This window comes from Coregonus lavaretus (genome assembly GCF_964263955.1).
Source record: "Coregonus lavaretus genome assembly, chromosome: 13".
Classification (NCBI taxonomy): Eukaryota; Metazoa; Chordata; class Actinopteri; order Salmoniformes; family Salmonidae; genus Coregonus; species Coregonus lavaretus.
Window position 1 is genome coordinate 48448000 of NC_140000.1, and position 20309 is coordinate 48468308.

The following is a 20309-nucleotide window of genomic DNA, read 5'->3' on the forward strand; positions in this document are numbered from 1 at the left end:
TTGTTTTATTTGAGTGTACTGGGTGTTCATTTTTCAGTTGCGTCAGTGTGTAAATCTTATTATTGTGCGCTCATCCACTGTGGCTCATGGCTCCTAATATGGTTGATATATTGTCTGTTAAAAACTTTTTGTTTGAATTGTATATATCTCTATAGTATACATTATATGTAATTTGGATGAGGTACAGTTGAAATGTACATAGGTCTACACATGTTTAATAGGTATCTGAATGTTCCCTTCTCACCCTCCCTCATCCTAATATGATACTCCCTCACCCCTAATGTACAGTAATAATGTTAATGATATCCTTTGCATCATTAGTTGATTGTTTAATTGTTCTGGACAATGAAGCTGAGTGTTAATATCACTGGCCACTTATGAAGCTGTAAAATATTAACCATATTCAGTGGATGTATTGTGCCATATTCATTTTTTAAATCAATTCAAATAAAATTTATGAAAAGTGTTTCATGGCATTTTGTGTCCAGATTATGGAAATGATAGTGGTGTGGGGAAATGTATCACTTGTTAGGTCGAAATTGGAAAATACGTACATTAGTTGTTTTTTTTACTTTCATATTAAGCTTCCATAATTTCATATAAACATACAATTATTTCAATCAGGGTGAGTAAACATCACACATATTTGGACATAATTTCAAACTTTATTTTTTTTAATGTAATCGATAATTAGGACAGGTCAACTCCAGTTGGAAACTACAATAACAGTTTTACTCAGAGTTCAACTGGAGAGCAGGGGAACTACAAAGTGAGGTATAATAACAGGAAGAACTAATACTGGACACAATATCTTACACACTAACACATGTACAGTACAGTAGCTAATTTATACAGTCAACTGACAATAGTTTACATCTTTCACTGTAGATAACTTTTGAAAGGAATTTCCTTTACATCAATGAGTACTTATGTTTCTTGTTAATAATGTATGCCCTCAAAAATGGTTACAAAAGTCGTTAGCAATTTTGCTGTTGAGGGTACCAACAAAATAACCTTTAAAACCCCAGTAAAGGCATGAGGTTTTAACTTTAAGCTGCTTTAAATCAAGACATGAAAGAAAGGATTTTTAATTTGAGTGAGAATAACTTTGTCACCTCAAACAAAAATGATGTTATGTAGTACGAAAAATGTATTTTGTTTTTCCAAATATTACCCTGCAAAATGTTATTAGGTAAGCATTTTAGTAAGAAATGCTTAATTTGCATTATTCACACAGAGTATTAAGTCCCCTACAAGATTTTCCTATGAGAAATTAGGAAAGAAAGAAATTGTATCACTTCTATCCAACTCTTTGTTGTGTAGCTTCTACAGGTCCCTATAAACCTACAGGACAAACAAATAGGACATGTTGAGATAGGGCAGTATAAGCATCACCTTTCACTTCCTGCTTCCCATGATGCACCACTAGTCCATCGGAGTGCGCTCCCTCTTCTTCCCCTCCCGCTTCGGCTTCTTGGCGTCTGCAAGAACAGGTGAGCATCGGGTTAGAATCTACATCCATACTGTCAGTTACCCTGCAGTCAGAAGGTTTTTGAAGATCATAATCTGCCTTTCAGACAGTCTTCCATGAAAAGTGAATTTGCCAGTTTTTCAGGTATCATCAACCATTTGGGTTTTAGTGGAACTTGTCATTGGTCTTCAAACAGGGAATATATTTTGATAATTGTTTAAGTATGGGCCTTAACTGGCACTCCACTTCAAGCTCCTGTCTCTCTCACTCATTCCCTGGGTGTGTTGTTAATGGCCTGAGGAGTGCAGGTTTACTGTGCATGTGGATAAATATGAAAAGTGCTTTATCATCATCCCACAAGAGCGGCTTTGGTACCTTGCAACCGTGACAGGAACCACAGTCCAGACCACCCCTCCCTCTGGTCTGATGAGCAGGTGCAACATAACCTCCCCCTCTACATATTCTGCGGTCTGTCTATCTATCTACATTATCTATCTATCTGTCTGTCTGCATATCTGGCTGTCTGTCTGTCTGCTTGTCTGCCTGTGTCTGTCTGTCTGTGTCTGTCTGCCTGTTTGTGTCTATCTGTCTGCCTGCCTGTCTGTCTAGCTGTGTCTGTCTGCCTGTCTGTGTTTAGAAGAGAGTGAGGGGGAAAATAAACAACAAGGAAAAGGCACGACTCATCTCCTAAAGTCTCTTTCCCCCCGGAGCTCCTATCATTGTAGATGACACGGTGGGATGTTGTTGGTGGGCGGGAACAGATGTAGATGTCAACTGGCTAATCAACACCTGTTTGTTTCGTCTCTGTACCTGATCTAAAGCAAGTTCCCACTTGCCACTTGTTTAAGATCCTCCCACATCACTTTGTTGATGAAAGCCTTGCCACCCTCTCCAGCTAATCAGAAAAAACTTCCTCAACATAAAACTTTTAGAAAACACTCATGAATACTACTGTATGTTACTGCTCCACTGCAAAATATTAGAATGATTCAAACTGGATTTGAATTTACAACACATTAATCGATCTATTCACCGCCAATGCAGCATTAGCCAATATACAGTACCGACCCAACTCATAAACAGTACAATAAGCCATTCATGACAGCATTAAACATTAACAAAGTCATGTAAACATTGAGTAATCATTTGCTTATCCTTTACATGCCCTTTAATAATCTATGTGAAACATCCGATCAGCATTGGAGCATTAATGTGAAGGATGTGTTGATAATCATAATCTAAAGTATTGTAAATCACCCAGATGCTAATCTTTTATCCCTGATAAACATAAACATGCAATCCATCGGTAAATACATATGTAAGGATTACTTGCTTGTATAGAATTGACAAATCATGAATAAGTGGGCATAAATGAACCCGTTGTAAGGGCAGATATGCATCAGGCCAATGCACAAACCTAGAGATGACTCATGAATCGCAAGTGTCTAACTGATTGATGATGGCCTACCAGATGTTTCCTGTGCCACTAACATGCATAATGAGTGTTCAATCACTAGAATCCTCCTCAAATATAATGCTGACGTCAATGCTCCAGGGACCTGGTATCTAATCTATACATTTCTCATAAGCACACGTATTGCAATCATATTGCGGACAATCCAAGAGAGTTCTGTAAGTTTGGAGATTGGGATGTGGGTGTTCATAAAGCCAAGAGAGTTCTTTAAGTTTGGAGATTGGGATGTGGGTGTTCATTCAAGCCAAGAGAGTTCTGTAAGTTTGGAGATTGGGATGTGGGTGTTCATTCAAATACACAGGAAACTGCTCCTCTCTCCATTTGTTTAACTGTGTTTTTGCCCGTGTCTTTGTCAGCACATTTGGCTCCCTAGGGAGACAGAGAGAAACACATTCTCTCTGAGAGCCCCGTCTGTGAGATTGGAGCTCTCACCATGCCGGAGTGCTTTCTGCTGCACAGGCACATTACTGTGTACTCTCGCCATTCTCATTTCTGCCACCGCACTTTTGACACAGACTCATAATAACCAGAGCGGCTCGGAGAGAATATGTTTTGAACCGGGATTCCGTGAAACAGAATCCAGTGCAACAAGACTGAATTCAGTGTCTGAATGGGCTGTCTCGTACACAGAGACACAACAGCACAGCCCTTCTCAGGGCAATGATAAACCATCGCCGGCCCCAAAACAACTATAAAGCCTTTTGTTTCCCCCAAAATCATCTCTGTCCTTCTCCTCTCCCCACTGTGGCTCTCCTGTTCATTCTTTTGAGTAAGGAGGGAGGAGAATAGGAGAATTCTACAGGTATTCCAAATGTTTCATTTCTGCTTCATTTCTGTCTCTCTCTGTTCTCCGGCCTTTCCGTTTCATTCCGTTGGGCCCGTCTCTAACTGATGTCAGACAAGGGAGAAGCTGACACTGAATCTCAGATCGCTCCCTCGCTGCCTCGCTGCATTGTCTCCTCAAGACTATGGGCCTGACAGATGTTTTCTCCATTGCTCCTGGCAGCAGCAGACAAGGTGGCTGTTTAGAATTGCAAATATGACTGGGCGGATATGGTGGCCCCAACCGGAAGTGAGATAGTCCCTCACTCTGTAGCCGGGGTTCATTACAAGTCCTCTGATCCCTCCTCTGCGACTCTGCTTGGCCGTAATCCCCTTCCAACACACACAGAGGCAAGCACACACACGCATACACACACACATTGTCAGCCTCTCTGTTTCCCAGTAACCCCTTAGCTTACTAGGGCTTATCTGTCAACTGGCAGACATGGGAAATCATACTCTCAGATAGCAGGTCTCTCTTTTCAACTCTCTCCATTCTTCTCCTCCACTGTCATCCCTTCCTCCTCCTTTCATGCTGTGGTTCTCACCCTCCCCAGGGCAGTAGGCCCGACGTAAAATCGGACTGGCCTTCAACACACAGGATTCATTTGGGAGTATATGATAATTCTACAGTGCTATAGAGTCCTGCTCATGTGCTTGTGCACGCACGCACACACACACATACACACACACACACACACACACTGTATAGAGATTACGATGAAATGTTAGTCACTGTAGAAATAATGTTATTTCTGTGTGTCATCTTGCTATTTCTGTCACTGAAATACATGTGCGCCGAAGAAATACCCCAGCACAAATATGATTTTAATTTGGATCAGATTCCTTACATGTGACATCCTAAATAGGCTTTGCTCGGCTAATGTGTAAAGATATTGTCGTTTTTTCGAGAACCATTACCCAAACCAGGGGTTCCACTCCATTGTCAATCTGACATGTTTTTTCCCTTCACAGTGAGATTTGTCTTACCAGCTTTTTACCCTTTTGATTTCCCTAACTCCCAGGTTATTAGGATGCGAGGGAAACTTTAATTGAACCCAAAATCCCAATCAGATTGACAGGAGTGCGTGTTTTTCTCTGTCCTCGAGCAGGAAAACTGTCTTAACTGTTAGCCGCCTGCCTAAAACACAAAGAGGTGCTTGTCCCATCACTCCTGGAGATTCTGTTCTGGCACACCCTCTCATATAACAGATTACTGTCAGGGCTGCTGCCAAACCCAGTTCCAGGTTCACACTCTCCACATATCACCACAGTAGCCTACTTCTCACAACGCAGTCAGATTAGACATAATGTACACACTAGCCTCATGAGTCCTTTATTGGCAACATCATGGAACATTCATTTGATTTTTAAACATCTTCTGCTCTCACTTGATTCGTTTTAACAGTTGGAGTCATCAGCTAAATAACGGACAAGTGGGAGTTGTTTATAAAGCCTTTATGTGGGGAAAATAGATAATCTGTGTGTTGGCCTCCACATTTTGGTAACATTCTGTCATTGTATTAATGATGGAGTATTGAACTAAAGTATCAATCTGATTTACTTTTGGAACATTTTATCAAGTTTGGTCATGAGGTATACATCTTATAACAAACTGAATAGCAAAAAAATGCATTTCTTATGTTAAACACTGTTTGAAGAATAATTAATGGCAATGTTCATCAGCGCATCAAATGAAGTAGTTAGACAAACAGGACTAACTGTGACTCACCTAAATATTGAAAATGCAATTTAATTTATATCAAAATGTCATTATTCTATTAAGATACTCATCTAGTTCATTGTATCAGAGAGGTGAAATGAATCGAGACTAAATACATTAGAAATCTATAATGTCTGTTGGGCGAATTGCCAACTAAAACCACAATCTGCAATCCTCCATGTCATGTTCTGTGATAAGTAGTTATATTTGGACTATCTCATATGACCATCTCAGTCTCACTGCTTTACATAATTGAAAGAGACTCAAATTGTCTTCTTTAAATGGACGAGTCCAGATGTCTTCTGGGAGTTACTGAGAGAATACAGAATTACATTTTGATACTTGTACTGCTCAATACTTGTACAGTGGGGGAAAAAGTATTTAGTCAGCCACCAATTGTGCAAGTTCTCCCACTTAAAAAGATGGGAGAGGCCTGTAATTTTCATCATAGATGCACGTCAACTATGACAGACAAAATTAGAAGAAAAAAAATCCAGAAAATCACATTGTAGGATTTTTAATGAATTTATTTGCAAATTATGGTGGAAAATAAGTATTTGGTCAATAACAAAAGTTTCTCAATACTTTGTTATATACCCTTTGATGGCAATGACACAGGTCAAACATTTTCTGTAAGTCTTCACAAGGTTTTCACATACTGTTGCTGTTATTTTGGCCCATTCCTCCATGCAGATCTCCTCTAGAGCAGTGATGTTTTGGGGCTGTCGCTGGGCAACACGGACTTTCAACTCCCTCCAAAGATTTTCTATGGGTTGAGATCTGGAGACTGGCTAGGCCACTCCAGGACCTTGAAATGCTTCTTACGAAGCCACTCCTTGTGTTTGGGATCATTGTCATGCTGAAAGACCCAGCCACGTTTCATCTTCAATGCCCTTGCTGATGGAAGGAGGTTTTCACTCAAAATCTCACGATACATGGCCCCATTCAGAAAAACAGCCCCAAAGCATGATGTTTCCACCCCCATGCTTCACAGTAGGTATGGTGTTCTTTGGATGCAACTCAGCATTCTTTGTCCTCCAAACACGACGAGTTGAGTTTTTACCAAAAAGTTATATTTTGGTTTCATCTGACCATATGACATTCTCCCAATCCTCTTCTGGATCATCCAAATGCACTCTAGCAAACTTCAGACGGGCCTGGACATGTACTGGCTTAAGCAGGGGGACACGTCTGGCGCTGCAGGATTTGAGTCCCTGGCGGCGTAGTGTGTTACTGATGGTAGGCTTTGTTACTTTGGTCCCAGCTCTCTGCAGGTCATTCACTAGGTCCCCCCGTGTGGTTCTGGGATTTTTGCTCACCGTTCTTGTGATCATTTTGACCCCACGGGGTGAGATCTTGCGTGGAGCCCCAGATCGAGGGAGATTATCAGTGGTCTTGTATGTCTTCCATTTCCTAATAATTGCTCCCACAGTTGATTTCTTCAAACCAAGCTGCTTACCTATTGCAGATTCAGTCTTCCCAGCCTGGTGCAGGTCTACAATTTTGTTTCTGGTGTCCTTTGACAGCTCTTTGGTCTTGGCCATAGTGGAGTTTGGAGTGTGACTGTTTGAGGTTGTGGACAGGTGTCTTTTATACTGATAACAAGTTCAAACAGGTGCCATTAATACAGGTAATGAGTGGAGGACAGAGGAGCCTCTTAAAGAAGAAGTTACAGGTCTGTGAGAGCCAGAAATATTGCTTGTTTGTAGGTGACCAAATACTTATTTTCCACCATAATTTGCAAATAAATTCATAAAAAATCCTACAATGTGACTTTCTGGAAAAAAATTCCTCAATTTGTCTGTCATAGTTGACGTGTACCTATGATGAAAATTACAGGCCTCTCTCATATTTTTAAGTGGGAGAACTTGCACAATTGGTGGCTGACTAAATACTTTTTTCCCCCACTGTATTTACCTTAGTTCGCCCTAGTTGGAGACTTATAGAAATCACTCCCACTGAACTTATTAGGCTCAGTGAAGGGGCTAATTCCACCATAGTGAAGATGGATTAAATATGAATATCTGACACGTCTAGCACTATCGCAGCATGAATCATTCAGAGGATTTAGAATCTTCAGCAGGATGTAATCGATGTGAGCTGTGAAAGTACTGCCAAATAATATGCTAATTACTATACGTTAGCAAGGTTATAGGATTACAAAAGTTTACTGAAAGTGGCAACGTGCTTTAAATATAAAGCACAAAGGGAGCAGGTGAAAATTGTCCTTTTCTGACGGTTTAATTAACCGGAAGTAATATCCGTTTCCAACGCTTCCGCACATTTATGGAGATTCACTCTCCAATGTATTGACTATTGTGCTTAAAATGGATCCTTCGACTTCGTTTTGTGTCCTCTCCAACCGTGTACTGTATATAGACGTTTTGCCCAGTGATTTATTGACTGGTACCTACACCAGTTAAATATTCACTAAACATGTGTTCCCTTTGCAGTGGTTTAGATTACCATTCAAATCCTTCAGGATATACAGTACTGGTAGAGACATATGTACTATATATGTAAATCTATGGCTCTGCTGGTATAATGTCCCACACTCCCACTCAGCCTACCTTGCAGCTTGGTCTTGGGGATCTTGCCGCAGGGCTTGGTGGCGCTCACTGTGTTAGGACAGGTGGCATCCATGAGAGCGCGTTTCAGCACCCCTGTCCGGTTCTTCTTCCCCGTCGCCATGTCACACTCTCCCCAGGCCTGGAAGTCATACTTGCATTCACCTACAGAGGGATGGTTACAACGGACACACATGTACAATACAAAACATTTGACAGGATTGTCACAGCCACAGACATACCTGTATAGGTTAAGATACAAAAACTAACATTTACTGGCACTCTGCTTCTGTCACCCATTAGTGGTAACGCAAGCTCCCCTTTAGCAGGCTGGTCTCATAGACTAGACGTAACATAGTATACGTTTGGCATTGTTACATAAGAAGGTTACTTAAGGCAAAAAACGAATGGAGGGTGGTTGGTCGGGGTGGATGGGTAGGCGTATAACGCAAACATCTAAGATCCCAAAGGTTGCGTGTTCGAATCTCATCATAGACAATTTCAGCTAATTAGCAGCTTTGCAACTACTTTGTAACTACTTTGCAAGTACTTCACATGTTAGAAAACCCTTCCTCTAACCCTAACCCCTAGCCTCGCTAATGTTAGCGTTAGCCACCTAGCCACCTAGCTAACATTATTCACAACAAATTGGAATTCATAACATATCATGCGTATTGCCAATTCGTAATATATTGTATGAATTGCAGTACATAACATATCATACTAATTTGAGCGTCCCAGATATTTATTTTACTATGTTACATCTGCCCCTGAGTCCAGGTTGCCTGTATTATGGTGATTGTAGCACCCAGAAGACATGCCATAGGTTGAATACAACTGATCAAGCAAATTGAATGCAAATTAAATGTAATTACATATTTCGGCCTAGAATAAGCAATTAAGACCTGGATCCTCAAGCTCAGAGAGCTGCTGTTGTGGAACATGCTTTCTTTTACTGGGAAAGGCATTTCTTTCAGAAAATGTCTGATTTATTTGAGCTTTATCCATTAAATAATCTGATCTTCTCATCAAAAACCCCAGAACCAACTATTCTCACCCCCAGGACTTTCTTTATCAACCACCAACTGGTGCATCGTGTTTTTAGCCAGTGTATGGATTCTCTCCTTTATGCTCCAGTTTCTCCACTCTGAAGATTCCATCTGTCTTTCCCATACACAGACTGTCTGGCATCCTCTGCCTTTCAAAGAGGGCCTCCACTCTATCTCTTTATCTTTGCTTCTCTTTATGTAAGGAAAACCTTTAAGCAGTCTACAGATTGGATTTCATTAAGGATCTTATTTTACATTATATTCAGAGTCCTCCTTAAACTCCTCCCCCGAGGATGCAGGGCTGTTCCAGGAAAGGACAGCCATGCCCCGTTCTTGTGTATAAGAATGTGTGTCTCCGCATTCGTGCGTGTGTGTGTGTGTGTGTCTTCCCTCAATCCCTCTCTCCCTTCCTTTTGTTGGGCTCTGGCGTAGCTCCCTCTTGGCTGTGACACTTGTTTCCCCAGTCCTCTCAGAGAAAAGCTTGGCCCGCTGTCACCTGGCTCTGAAATCCCAGGGCACTCGGCTGAGGGGAGCGGAGGGGAGAGGAGTGGGATGAGGAGGGGTTGACAGGACCATTGTTCTGGGAATCCTACAGGGATCTTCAAAACAGTGGGCTCTAAAAGCGTGTGCCTCTGTACCAATAATTTGGCTATGAACACGTGTAGCACATGAGGATGTGTGAAACATACTCCTCAGCCTGAAGTGTCCCCACTTGCGCCAGCAAATAGCTAGCTTTTCACGTGGCACCGACTGGTAAGACAATTCAGAGGGTCGGTCACGTGTGCTAGCAAAGCAGAGATCCTGGGTTCAAGCCTCGGTTTGAGCCGAATCAGGAGGAAGTGATACTCACTAAGCAAGCAGCGTGATGTCCTTTACACATGGGATAGTGGCAGGTAGCTCATTGCTCTGTTTAGAGATATACCCAGGCTGTTTTTTTCCAGAACCAGGCCATCATTCTCTGGGGATGTCCATACATGAACACTGAATTTGAAGCAAAACTGAAAAATCCTACTCCATTTAATGGCAGAATGTTTTCCCCTTGAAATGACATGGATACACAACAACAAATATGACCAAATTTGCATTGTGTGTGATGACATAAAATCACTAGACCAGTCATATTCGTGCTGTATTGTAAATGTGTTTTGAATCCACTCCCCATGACCACACACACACACACACCTCCAAACTGTTTCTTCCAGTTACAGGGGATCTTGCAGCGCTGGGTCTTGATGGTCTGCTTGCAGTCGGTGCCAGTGCGTGTGCCCTCCCTGGTGCCCAGGCCGCAGTCGCCCTCGTTGGCCACACACACACTCCACTGCCACTCCCCACAGTCCGACTTACGCTCCTTCTTCCCTGCAGGATCACACACACACACACCAACCTTATACTACAGTCATGTCTGGGACATAATTATGCGGGCTGCAATTAGGCCAAGCGACAGCTACACTACCACAGTGACAGGTCAAAGTATTCAAATATATAAGCACTGAGATATGCATCTGTCATTGTGAGTCTACAGTGAGCCCCCCTGCCTAAAGTGTATTTATGCACAAATCTGACCTGATTTGAGATTTACATCAAATTACCATTCACACCTTGTAGCAGGTACTGTAATAGGAGATCCATATATCAGCTGTCTGTCTGACTGCTACCATTCTGTCCGTTTCTCACCTTGTTTCTCAGCTTTCCCCCCTTCGCCTGCTGTCACTGTGAGCACCAGGAGGGCCATGACGGCCAGAAGCGTCCACTGCTGTTGTCCTGACATGCTAGGAGAGAGGGAGAACAGACACCGGTGAGCATTGGAGGAATAACAAGTACAGCAACATATGTAACTCTGTGGGAGACATTCCATCGAAGACCTCCCCTTCACCACCTTCTCATTTCTTCAGATGAAGGGGCAGACCTGACAAAGAACCACAGCATTCCCCTACTTATGGTTCACAGTTACAGGTGAAGGCTAGTTCAGACTATTTGTGGAATAAACGGCTGTTATTTGCTACAATGGCCTGCTGTGTGCTGCACTGTGCTCATGTCTACAGACGTGTCTGATGACATGGGGAAATGATAGGCTGTCAGACAATGAAACAGACGATTTGAAAATATAAATAAACCTTGTTTTGCATGTACTGTATAAATAGACAAATTGTTTCCCCTCCAGTCGCTCTTTGGCCTCCCAGCAGCCCAATAACGAGAAGCACCTTTCTAATGGCAGGTGCTGCTGTGCTAGGGAACTCTGGGTGGTGGAATTAGCACGCCATCCCTGGTTCTCCTTCTTTCCCACTTTTCACTTTCCCCCTGTTTATTTTGGAGATATCCTAAAACCCACAGAAGGGGAATCAGCGTGAGGTTTAAGCAATTACAGAGCGTCTCGATGCCAAAATGCTCCACTGTGCCCAAATTACTGTAAAAGGTACAGCCTGGTGGGGAAATCATTTACATTCGTCAATTTTAATTAATAATGAGCTGACTTGGCTCTCACCCCCGCCCTGACGCACTTGGCCCCGTATTTTTAGTCCTCTCCAGTTTGAAACTTTGCATAAGTTGATGCACCCCACATCCATTAGCGATGTAGGTAATGTGGTAATACATTTAAAGAGGTCATTCAAACTCTCTCCTTTATTTTGTTATTAGCCATTATTAATAGGGCGTTCACTGGTTGAAATCACTTCTGCTCTCATTAATGCATGTATATATAATGAGTCTACTCTGAGTTTTAACTCATCTGAACCCTTACAATACAGGGCTTGAACCCCCAACAGTGGAGGCATGAGTCATGCCCACTTTAAATGGGAGGCAGAACCCCTTTAGACAGGCTATTTTCTTGCCAGAAGCAGTTTTGTGTCAGTCCAGCTGAGCAGGCAATGTTCCATTCCTCTCTCTATTCCAAGAAAAATCTTGTTAGTCGAACAGCTTTGATCATTTCTAAAAATAGACAACCTGCGACGTCTAATGTGTTTTCTGAGAAATTCCCCAAATCGTACAACCAACCCATTTTGGAAGCTACAGCATTGTGACTTCTCAAAGGAGAAGTCTTTCCCCTCAATGATTCATAAGCAGTCCGCAGATGAGTTACAGTCCAGAACCAGGTGTAGTTGAGGAGGACTACAGGTTAAAGGAGGATATCAACCTCCTGCAGGGTATGTTCAGACAGCATAGTATGCTGAGGGGTAGACTACAGGGTTTCCCTCATTGCAAAGGAATCAAGTGTTCCTGTGCATCAAATATTTAAACCAAAACCCTTTCTGTCTCTCAGAGCATGACAACACTTTCCATAATGGATGAATGGATGGATTCAGTACACTTGACTTTTAGATGTGGGTTTCCATTGTAACCTTTTACAAAAAAAAAATATATGTTTTTATTGTCTCATACACCAGATAGGTGCAGTGAAATGTGTTGTTTTACAGGCTCAGCCATAGTAGTACAGCACCCCTGGACCAAATCAGGCTTAAGTGCCTTGCTCAAGGGCACATCGATTTTCCACCTTGTCGGCTCGGGTATTCAAACCAGCGACCTTTCGGTTACTGGCCCAATGGTCTAACTACTACGCTACCTGCCCTCCCACTACTATAGAGTCGATCTATAATACCTGAGTTCTCAGATACTGTACACACCATACATACTGTACCATACCCAGGTTATCGTGTTATATTTAATCTGTATTTGGGAGTAAAGTTACGATTTTTTTCGGACCAGCACCCCGTGAAAAGTAATGTGGGTTTGACTTCCCAAGGTGCTACTTCACCCGCATCGGCCCATAGTGAAATCCAAATTGATGTAAATAACCTGACTGAGTAACAGTCAGGAAACATTGAGCCAGAAGAAAACAAATATCAATGCACCGTTGATTCCTGAATCAATCCCTGTTCTGTCCACTGCCCAGGGACTATTTCTTCTCACTATCCCTCCCACCGCCCATAGACAATTTAAAGTAGTGGGATTTATATCTTCTCATATCACAACCAGAGACAACAAGTCACCCTATAACAGTGGGATTCAAAGTTGGGGTCGTGAACCTGCAGTTGGGTCGCCAAAATTGTACATTTTTATAGATTTTTTTTAACCAAAAAATAAGAGTACAGATTGTTGTATGGAACAATATACAAACGTTTTTGAGAAAGATAATTTGAAAAATACAATTTTTTTGAGTAAATGTATTTGTGACTATTGTCCAATGTCATATGTCATATAAGCTAAAGTCTTGCCTGATTATGTATGTCCATAACATATGTATGTTATGAGCAGCACATTTATTGACTGTTATTGATGTGGGGATATTTATCATGTGGAATATATTACCTGAATGTGTTTGTACCTTTTTTATACCTTTATTGAAGTTGATTGTCAATTAGGTAATTGCTAGGGTGTCACACCCTGACCTGGAGAGACTGTTATTCTCTAGGTAGTTTGGTCAGGGTGTGAAAATCGATGTTTTGTAGTTCTATGTTTGGCCGGGTGTGGTTCCCAATCAGAGGCAGCTGTCGCTCGTTGTCTCTGATTGGGGATCATACTTAGGCAGCCAGTTTTCCTGCCTGGGTTGTGGGATCTTGTTTTGTGTTCCTGTTAGGCTTGTTTCGTGTATAGCCCATAGGACGTCACGGTTTCGTTGAGTTTGTTATTTTGTCTAGTGTTTATCCTGTTTAATAAACATGTTCGCATACCACGCTGCACCTTGGTCTGACCCGTCTCTCAACGTTCGTGACATAGGGTTTGTGATACATTCTGGGTAATAGGTATTGCTACAAGAAGCTTATAATTATACAGGTAACAGGTCGGCTTGCTGCCGGTTAGTGCTGAGCGATTAACCAAGATTTCTGTTATTTTCCATTTTTTAAACAACTAATTGACCAACATCAGTTCAATTATTTAAATTCCATTTCATTCTGTTTTTTTCTGTGCGCTCAATAGGCAAATTGCACAGTATCTCCATAGATTAATCAGATCCAGCCTGAACCGTACGATGTTGTAGTTTCCAGCAGGCCAATATTCTACATAATTTAGCGCATCAAACATGGAAATTAACTACAATGACCATAATCTAATTGTCCGGTCTGTGTTTCCAAAGACAGTACAGTATGAAACGATGTATGTTTCTTTACGCCTGCTACGGAAGAGACAAGAATGCGCGATCGTGAGGGCATATGGAGATCAGCTGTTGCTTCGCGAGGTATCTCTACCTGAAAATACATGATGGATTGTTGGTATTCTGCAGTCATAAAAGTATGCCTTATTTACTTTGAAGAACTACAAAATAGTGATTTTGTCAGACAGCATAGGCAGCAGCTCTACAGCGATTAGATTATGACTTGGAATTAAATAATAAAGTCATCAAATAAAACAAATGTAAAACAACAATTGAAATATTTTATTAAAGTAAAGTAATGTGAATAAATAATGTTTGATAAGTAATAAGCAGTAATGAGCAGTCACTACCATCATTGGACATGTATTCATTGTTTTATTCTGTGTTGTTACAGCATTCAACACAAATAATCAAAACCGAAATCGAAAACCTTTATTATTTTTTTATAATCTAACCGAAACCGAATCGACCTCAAAAAGCACTAATGGTTCAGCACTACTGCCAGGTTTACAGGCATGATTGAAGCCTGGGTTTTATTTGGTTAGAGATTTCTTTGATTCCAGTCTGTAGATCTGCATTGTCGCAAACATAAAATCCAAACGCATGGTCAACTTCACAGTATATATTATTTTATTTTTATTTTGATAAGAATTGAAGGTTATTTGTTGATGTACAAAATTGAAATGTACTGCTTTTAAGGTTGTCATTCGATTTGTGGTGGGGTGGGGTCACAAAGAGTTGTGTAAAAAAAAATAGGGTCCACAGAAATTCTGGTGGAAAAAAAATGGTGTCCACGCTGAAAAAGTTTGAATACCACTGGAAGCCAGAGGTAGGCCTAATACGATGAGTCATCTTTCCTATCTGTCACAATGAGGTGGGATTCTTTCCTGCGGAGCAGCAGGGAAGATCACAGTGTGGAGTGCTGTGTATGAGTGTGAGGACCAACCCCAACTGCTCCAATAGAGGAGGACCACAGGAGAACCTGCATTCACCGGCTGCCAAGCAGGCGGGTGCACCTCAGTCCTTCTCAGTCCTCGACAGAAACACTGTGGCAGACACAGTCCATGAGCCAGGCAGAATTAGTCCTATCAAACACTCAATTTCCCCATTGATCTGTGAACAGCGGTGGCAGCGCTCAGTGAGGGAAGCAATGGAGGAGAGCTAGCTAGACGCTGGGCCTGAAATCGATGGGCCCTCAATGACTCCAAGCGCTCCAGGGCTATGCACAAAAGGCTGTGCCACTCAGAGGCCAAGACGGGCCCTGGAGCTCACCACAAACTCCTTCCCCTCCATTCCCGCTCGACTCCCTCTCTCATTGATACTGCTTCAATAGTTAAAACATCTATTCATATTATCTATTCATATTATCTGATCCTTTCAGTAGCATTTTAACCAAAGTAAGAGAGGCAATAAAGCTTTTAGCCGTGGAAGAAAAGAGAGCCGTTAAAATTAATCATTTAAAAGACAGTAGAAAAGACTGGGGGGTATTAGCTTTCTAAAGTTAAATACAAAAGATTGGACAACAATCATCCTCCAAAGAACAGAAATGTACACTTGATATTTTTTCTTTGAGATTTTGTTTTAATATTTTGAACGGAATAGATGATATGGTAATTCAACCATTACAACTCTCTACTGGTATGATAAAGGGAAATATTTCAATATTTCAATAAATGGTGGGGGTTTTTGCGCTAGCATGCTGTGGTAAGTAGCCATACATAAATAAAACATGCATTGAATGCTATCCCCCTGAAGGCTTGGAGGCAAATCCCAATTTTCTAAAACCAGCAATAATTAAATTATACATAGATTGTATTTAGAGATAAGTGTAGCCTTTCAAAGCATTGTTTTAGGTTTAAATATACATTCCGCTGTTCATCCAACCTCAGCCGCTCACAGATTACGAAAACAAATAGGCCTAAACAAACTTGTGAACAGGGAGTAGTACCTCCCTCCCTTCCTTGTCCTATGCCTAGTATTGTTGGAGCAAAATGTCATTTGTACATTACAATATTCTGTTATCTTAGTGAGAAGGTGACCTACAATAACGGTGTAACTGTGTTTTTATAGGCTAGAGAGATGGCTATCAATGCCACTAAACCAGGGTAGTACTGGAAACCACAGATTACTCAGATGACATAGTCCTATAACTGCCTGGTCTCTGGTGGGTTTATATACTCCTTAATACTTCATTGTGATATCTTATTACTTAGCAATATAAAAGCTACCGTAGGTACAACCACTAATGCCTGGTGCAGGGCTATGAGAGGGCCAGGAGTCTTTCCTGACTTTGTGAGAAACTCAGGTCATCACATCACCCTCGATGAGGTGACCCCTAGTTTAAAACGTGATGCCAAACTATCTCAAAAGAACACGATTCACTTGTTGGTTTAGCTATCACTTTCTGTTAACTCTTATTGAAAGGGAAAATGAAGTTTGAGTATTTTTCTATTTGTCCTTGGGGAAAGTAGCATAGATATACAACTTTCAGATGTTTTACTGAGTGATTGTGTGATTGTGTGACAGTGTGACTGTATTAGTGTGTGACTGTGTGACTGTATTATTGTGTGACTGAGTGACTGTATTATTGTGTGACTGTGTGCAGACGGTCCTCACTAACTGTACTAAAAGCCACGGACTACCAACCTCCAGAGATATCCTCTTTTGAACAAACAGTGTGTGTGTGTGTGTGTGTGTGTGTCCGTGCGTGTTGCAAGGTGCCGAATAGAGCAGGACTCAATGTAGCCGAGGCGACAGGCTTGTTTAATGATAAAACACATTAATAATGATGACAAACAGTGGCTCAGTGAGTGCATCAGAGCTGAAACGACTCAAATGGAAGACATCAAATTATGCGTGAATGCCTCCATTACTTTCAACAAATTACATTTAGCATCTAGACACCCACTCTATGTATCCTACACCCTAAACCCCTCTTACACTGTTAAACACACACACTATCCAAAGATCCTAGGATCCCTCCCATGCAAAAAGTATACAGTCTATTAACCACCACTAGAGTATAAACTTTCCAACCAAACAGCCCCTCTTGATAATAAACAGTGTCTCAATGCAAAAATCTCTTGTTTAGATCTTTTTCCACTTGACTGCCAGTATATCTGTTGAGCTGTGAGCTGTTTGAAGTAAGACAGATGGGAATCCCATGTCTGTTTTAGAAAAGTCTGCTCTACCTAACTGTCTCTCTCAAAAAACAAGGAGTTTTGTGCTCATGTAGATTGTCTCACAACTCTCCAGATAAAATCAAAGTAAAAATATTTACTTTAAGCGTCTCCGTGCACCCCTGCAGGTTAGCGTGCAGCTCGAGCTGTGTTCCCTCATTAGTTCAGCATGTTAAACACTGTAATGGTGCATTACCATTAGTCCTCCTGTCTTCTGCATTCAAAGTCTTTACTCAACAACGATGCCCATGTTTGTTTGTGTTTTGTTTCTGGCTCGTACAAATTAGCATATTTTATGAATATTCATTTTCAACAGGGACTTGGGGAATTGAAATGGCGGCACTAGGGCGGAGCTGAAATATGACAATTTTCCAGAAGCGCTTTTACCCCTCTTCATTTTGATCAGAATTCATCATAGTGAGACGGGTGGAAGTCACGCTTGAATTACCTGTGGGAAGCCTCTGGCTATTGGAGAGATGTGTTCTCTCTCTCTCTCTCTCTCTCTCAGAGGGGTTGGGGTAAATGCGGTGGACAGATTTCGGTTGAATGCATTCAGTTGTGCAACTGACTAGGTATCCCCCTTTCCTTTCCTTTCCTCTTGTTTTGGTTCCTTCTTGTTTGCTGGGAATAGCAGCTTGTTTTGTTCACTTTAGATCCTGTGTCTCTTGCCAGTTGTGTTCCTCTGATCCCCTCTCACATGCAGGCCTGACTGGCAGCCAAGTGACAGAGGCCTGACCCTCTAGCCTCACACTGTTAGCACCTCAGTCATCTCCTCCATATCTCTCTCTCCTTATCTCCCTCCCTTTCTATCTCTCTCTGTACCTTTATCAGCTTTCTCTCAAAAGCCTCTAATTTAGATCAGTCATCCTAATTGAAGAGACAATTGAAGAGACGTTGGTGAAACCACCTTGTGACACTAGTTCATTAAATCAGGTCTGAAAGACAGTGTTTGCATATGCCGTGGGGAGTTTGGTCTGGCTTTTGATTAAAGCGCTGTCGCTCCACTCATACGTGCTCTCTGGTTTTCTCTCTCTATCACTCATTCACTATAAATAGGCAGTGTGTTCATATGTTTATGCACTTTTTCTCACAGTCCTAGTTCCAATATAGCTACTTTCTTTCAGCTATGGAGCATTGTTTTGATGTCAGTCATAGAAAACTGAGTGGATGATATAGGTAATCAAAAATGACTTATTGTTTTCAATGTGAATGTTACTGTCAAGGACAGTGAGGCTAAATAATGAATAATACTTTAACAATATAAACTATTTGCATTAACTTTATAGATGCATGATTAGTGTCGAAGTGTCAAGGTCAGATATAAAAAAAAGGGGTCCAAGGATTGAATTAACTGCAGTGAGATGTCAATATGTTAAACCCACAATGTTACGCAAAAGCCAGCTCCAATGTGCTCTTTAGGTCTGACGGTGGAAGCTTGACTGTCTTGACTTCCCTAGGTGCAGAACATTCTACTGCAGAACTTTAAAGGCCACAGGCTTACTTTTAATATCACTCAATACGTTTTGGAATCAAACTTTGACTCTATAGTTCTGATTTACCGACCATGAATCTGCAACGAATCAGTAACTGAAAATGTTTCACTTCACCTGAGAGTAGAAAAAGTATTGAACTGAAAGTGGAACCAACCCTAAGAGGACTGATTTAAAATCATAGTACTGTTAGGTTCAACACTCAATCCATTTTAGAAGCTTTGCTTTGAGCAGTGAAGCCTCACCTACAATACAGTCCGTTCATTCAAACCGACACATTCACAGAGCAGTAGAGGCTGCTGAGGGGAGGACGGCTTATAATAATGTCTGGAACGGAGTTCATGGAATGGCATCAAACACATAGAAACCATGTGTTTGATACCATTCCACCCATTCCGCTCCAGTCATTACCACAAGCCCATCCTCCCCAATTAAGGTGCCACCAACCTCCTGTGTCACAGAGACACCACTTTCACAACCATGACCCTCAACGACTGTTTGGCGTTATAATGTGGAGGGTTTCACAGCGCGAGACAAGATGTAACCAGCCTGGCTAAAGCTGCTAGAGGAGATATAAAGCTGTCCGTCAGCTGTAATCCTATACTACTTCCACACCCATTTAAACCACCATCCCATGCCTACCACTCAGGACACAACAAAGAACAGCTCCCACAAATGGGAAAACCCATGGATCGCACAAGGGAATAGAAAATGGAAACCAGTGTCCCAAATAGACTTTTGACATTCCAAGCATAACCATTTCTAAGGCAGTGTCTCTACTTTTTCCTTATTAGAGTCAGGGGTACCTAGGAGTCTTTACTCAATGCACCAAGGTCGTCTAGAAAACTGGCCTGTAAAAGACAGAGACAAGACAGTAAGCTGGGCGAGGGAATGGAGCTTAGGTAAAGATTACAACACACGCAAAAGCCAACAGTAGTAAATTCCATTCGCTTAGTGTCTCACCTCAGCTTACCCTGACAAGAGATTGCTACTGTGTGTGGGATATATGAGACCAATGCAGTGTAGGCTGGTGGGAGGAGTTATATGAGGATGGGCTCATTGTAATGGCTGGGATGGAATAAATTGAATGGAGTCAAACATGTGTTTTCCATATGTTTGATACAGTTCCATAAATTCCATTCCAGTCATTACAATGAGCCCGTCCTCCTATAGCTCCTCCTGAGGTGGTCCAAAAGCACATTGGTTTGTGTTCCCTTAAACAAAGTAAACGCCTGTCCTGTGTCGCATTGATTTCAGTCCTCCACACAACCTATATTTTTCGCTTCCTTTTCAGAGAATTAAAACTTTGCAATTTAGTTTGTAATCACTAACCTGTTTGCTTTTGTACAAAGTGAATTGTGGCTGGTCATTTTCGGTTGTTTTCTCTTGAGACCCTTGTCACTGACGTCCTAATTGACTCCAGATGTACCCACACGCTAGTAGCAGGT

General features: G+C 41.6%; 1 protein-coding gene across 2 annotated transcripts in view; it reads right to left on the reverse strand.

Annotated features, from left to right (window-relative positions):
* Positions 1-648: 648 nt before the first annotated feature.
* LOC311139783 (pleiotrophin-A-like) overlaps positions 649-20309 on the reverse strand; it is a 37845-nt gene continuing 18184 nt past the window's right edge. For both annotated transcript variants that reach the window (XM_084174731.1, XM_084174732.1), the window contains exons 2-5: positions 10781-10875; positions 10289-10462; positions 8061-8222; positions 649-1481 (exon numbers count right to left, since the gene is read on the reverse strand). In XM_084174731.1, coding sequence (XP_084030857.1) covers positions 1426-1481; positions 8061-8222; positions 10289-10462; positions 10781-10874 — 486 coding nt within the window. In that variant the 5' untranslated portion in view covers position 10875 and the 3' untranslated portion in view covers positions 649-1425. The remainder of the gene's footprint in view (positions 1482-8060; positions 8223-10288; positions 10463-10780; positions 10876-20309) is intronic.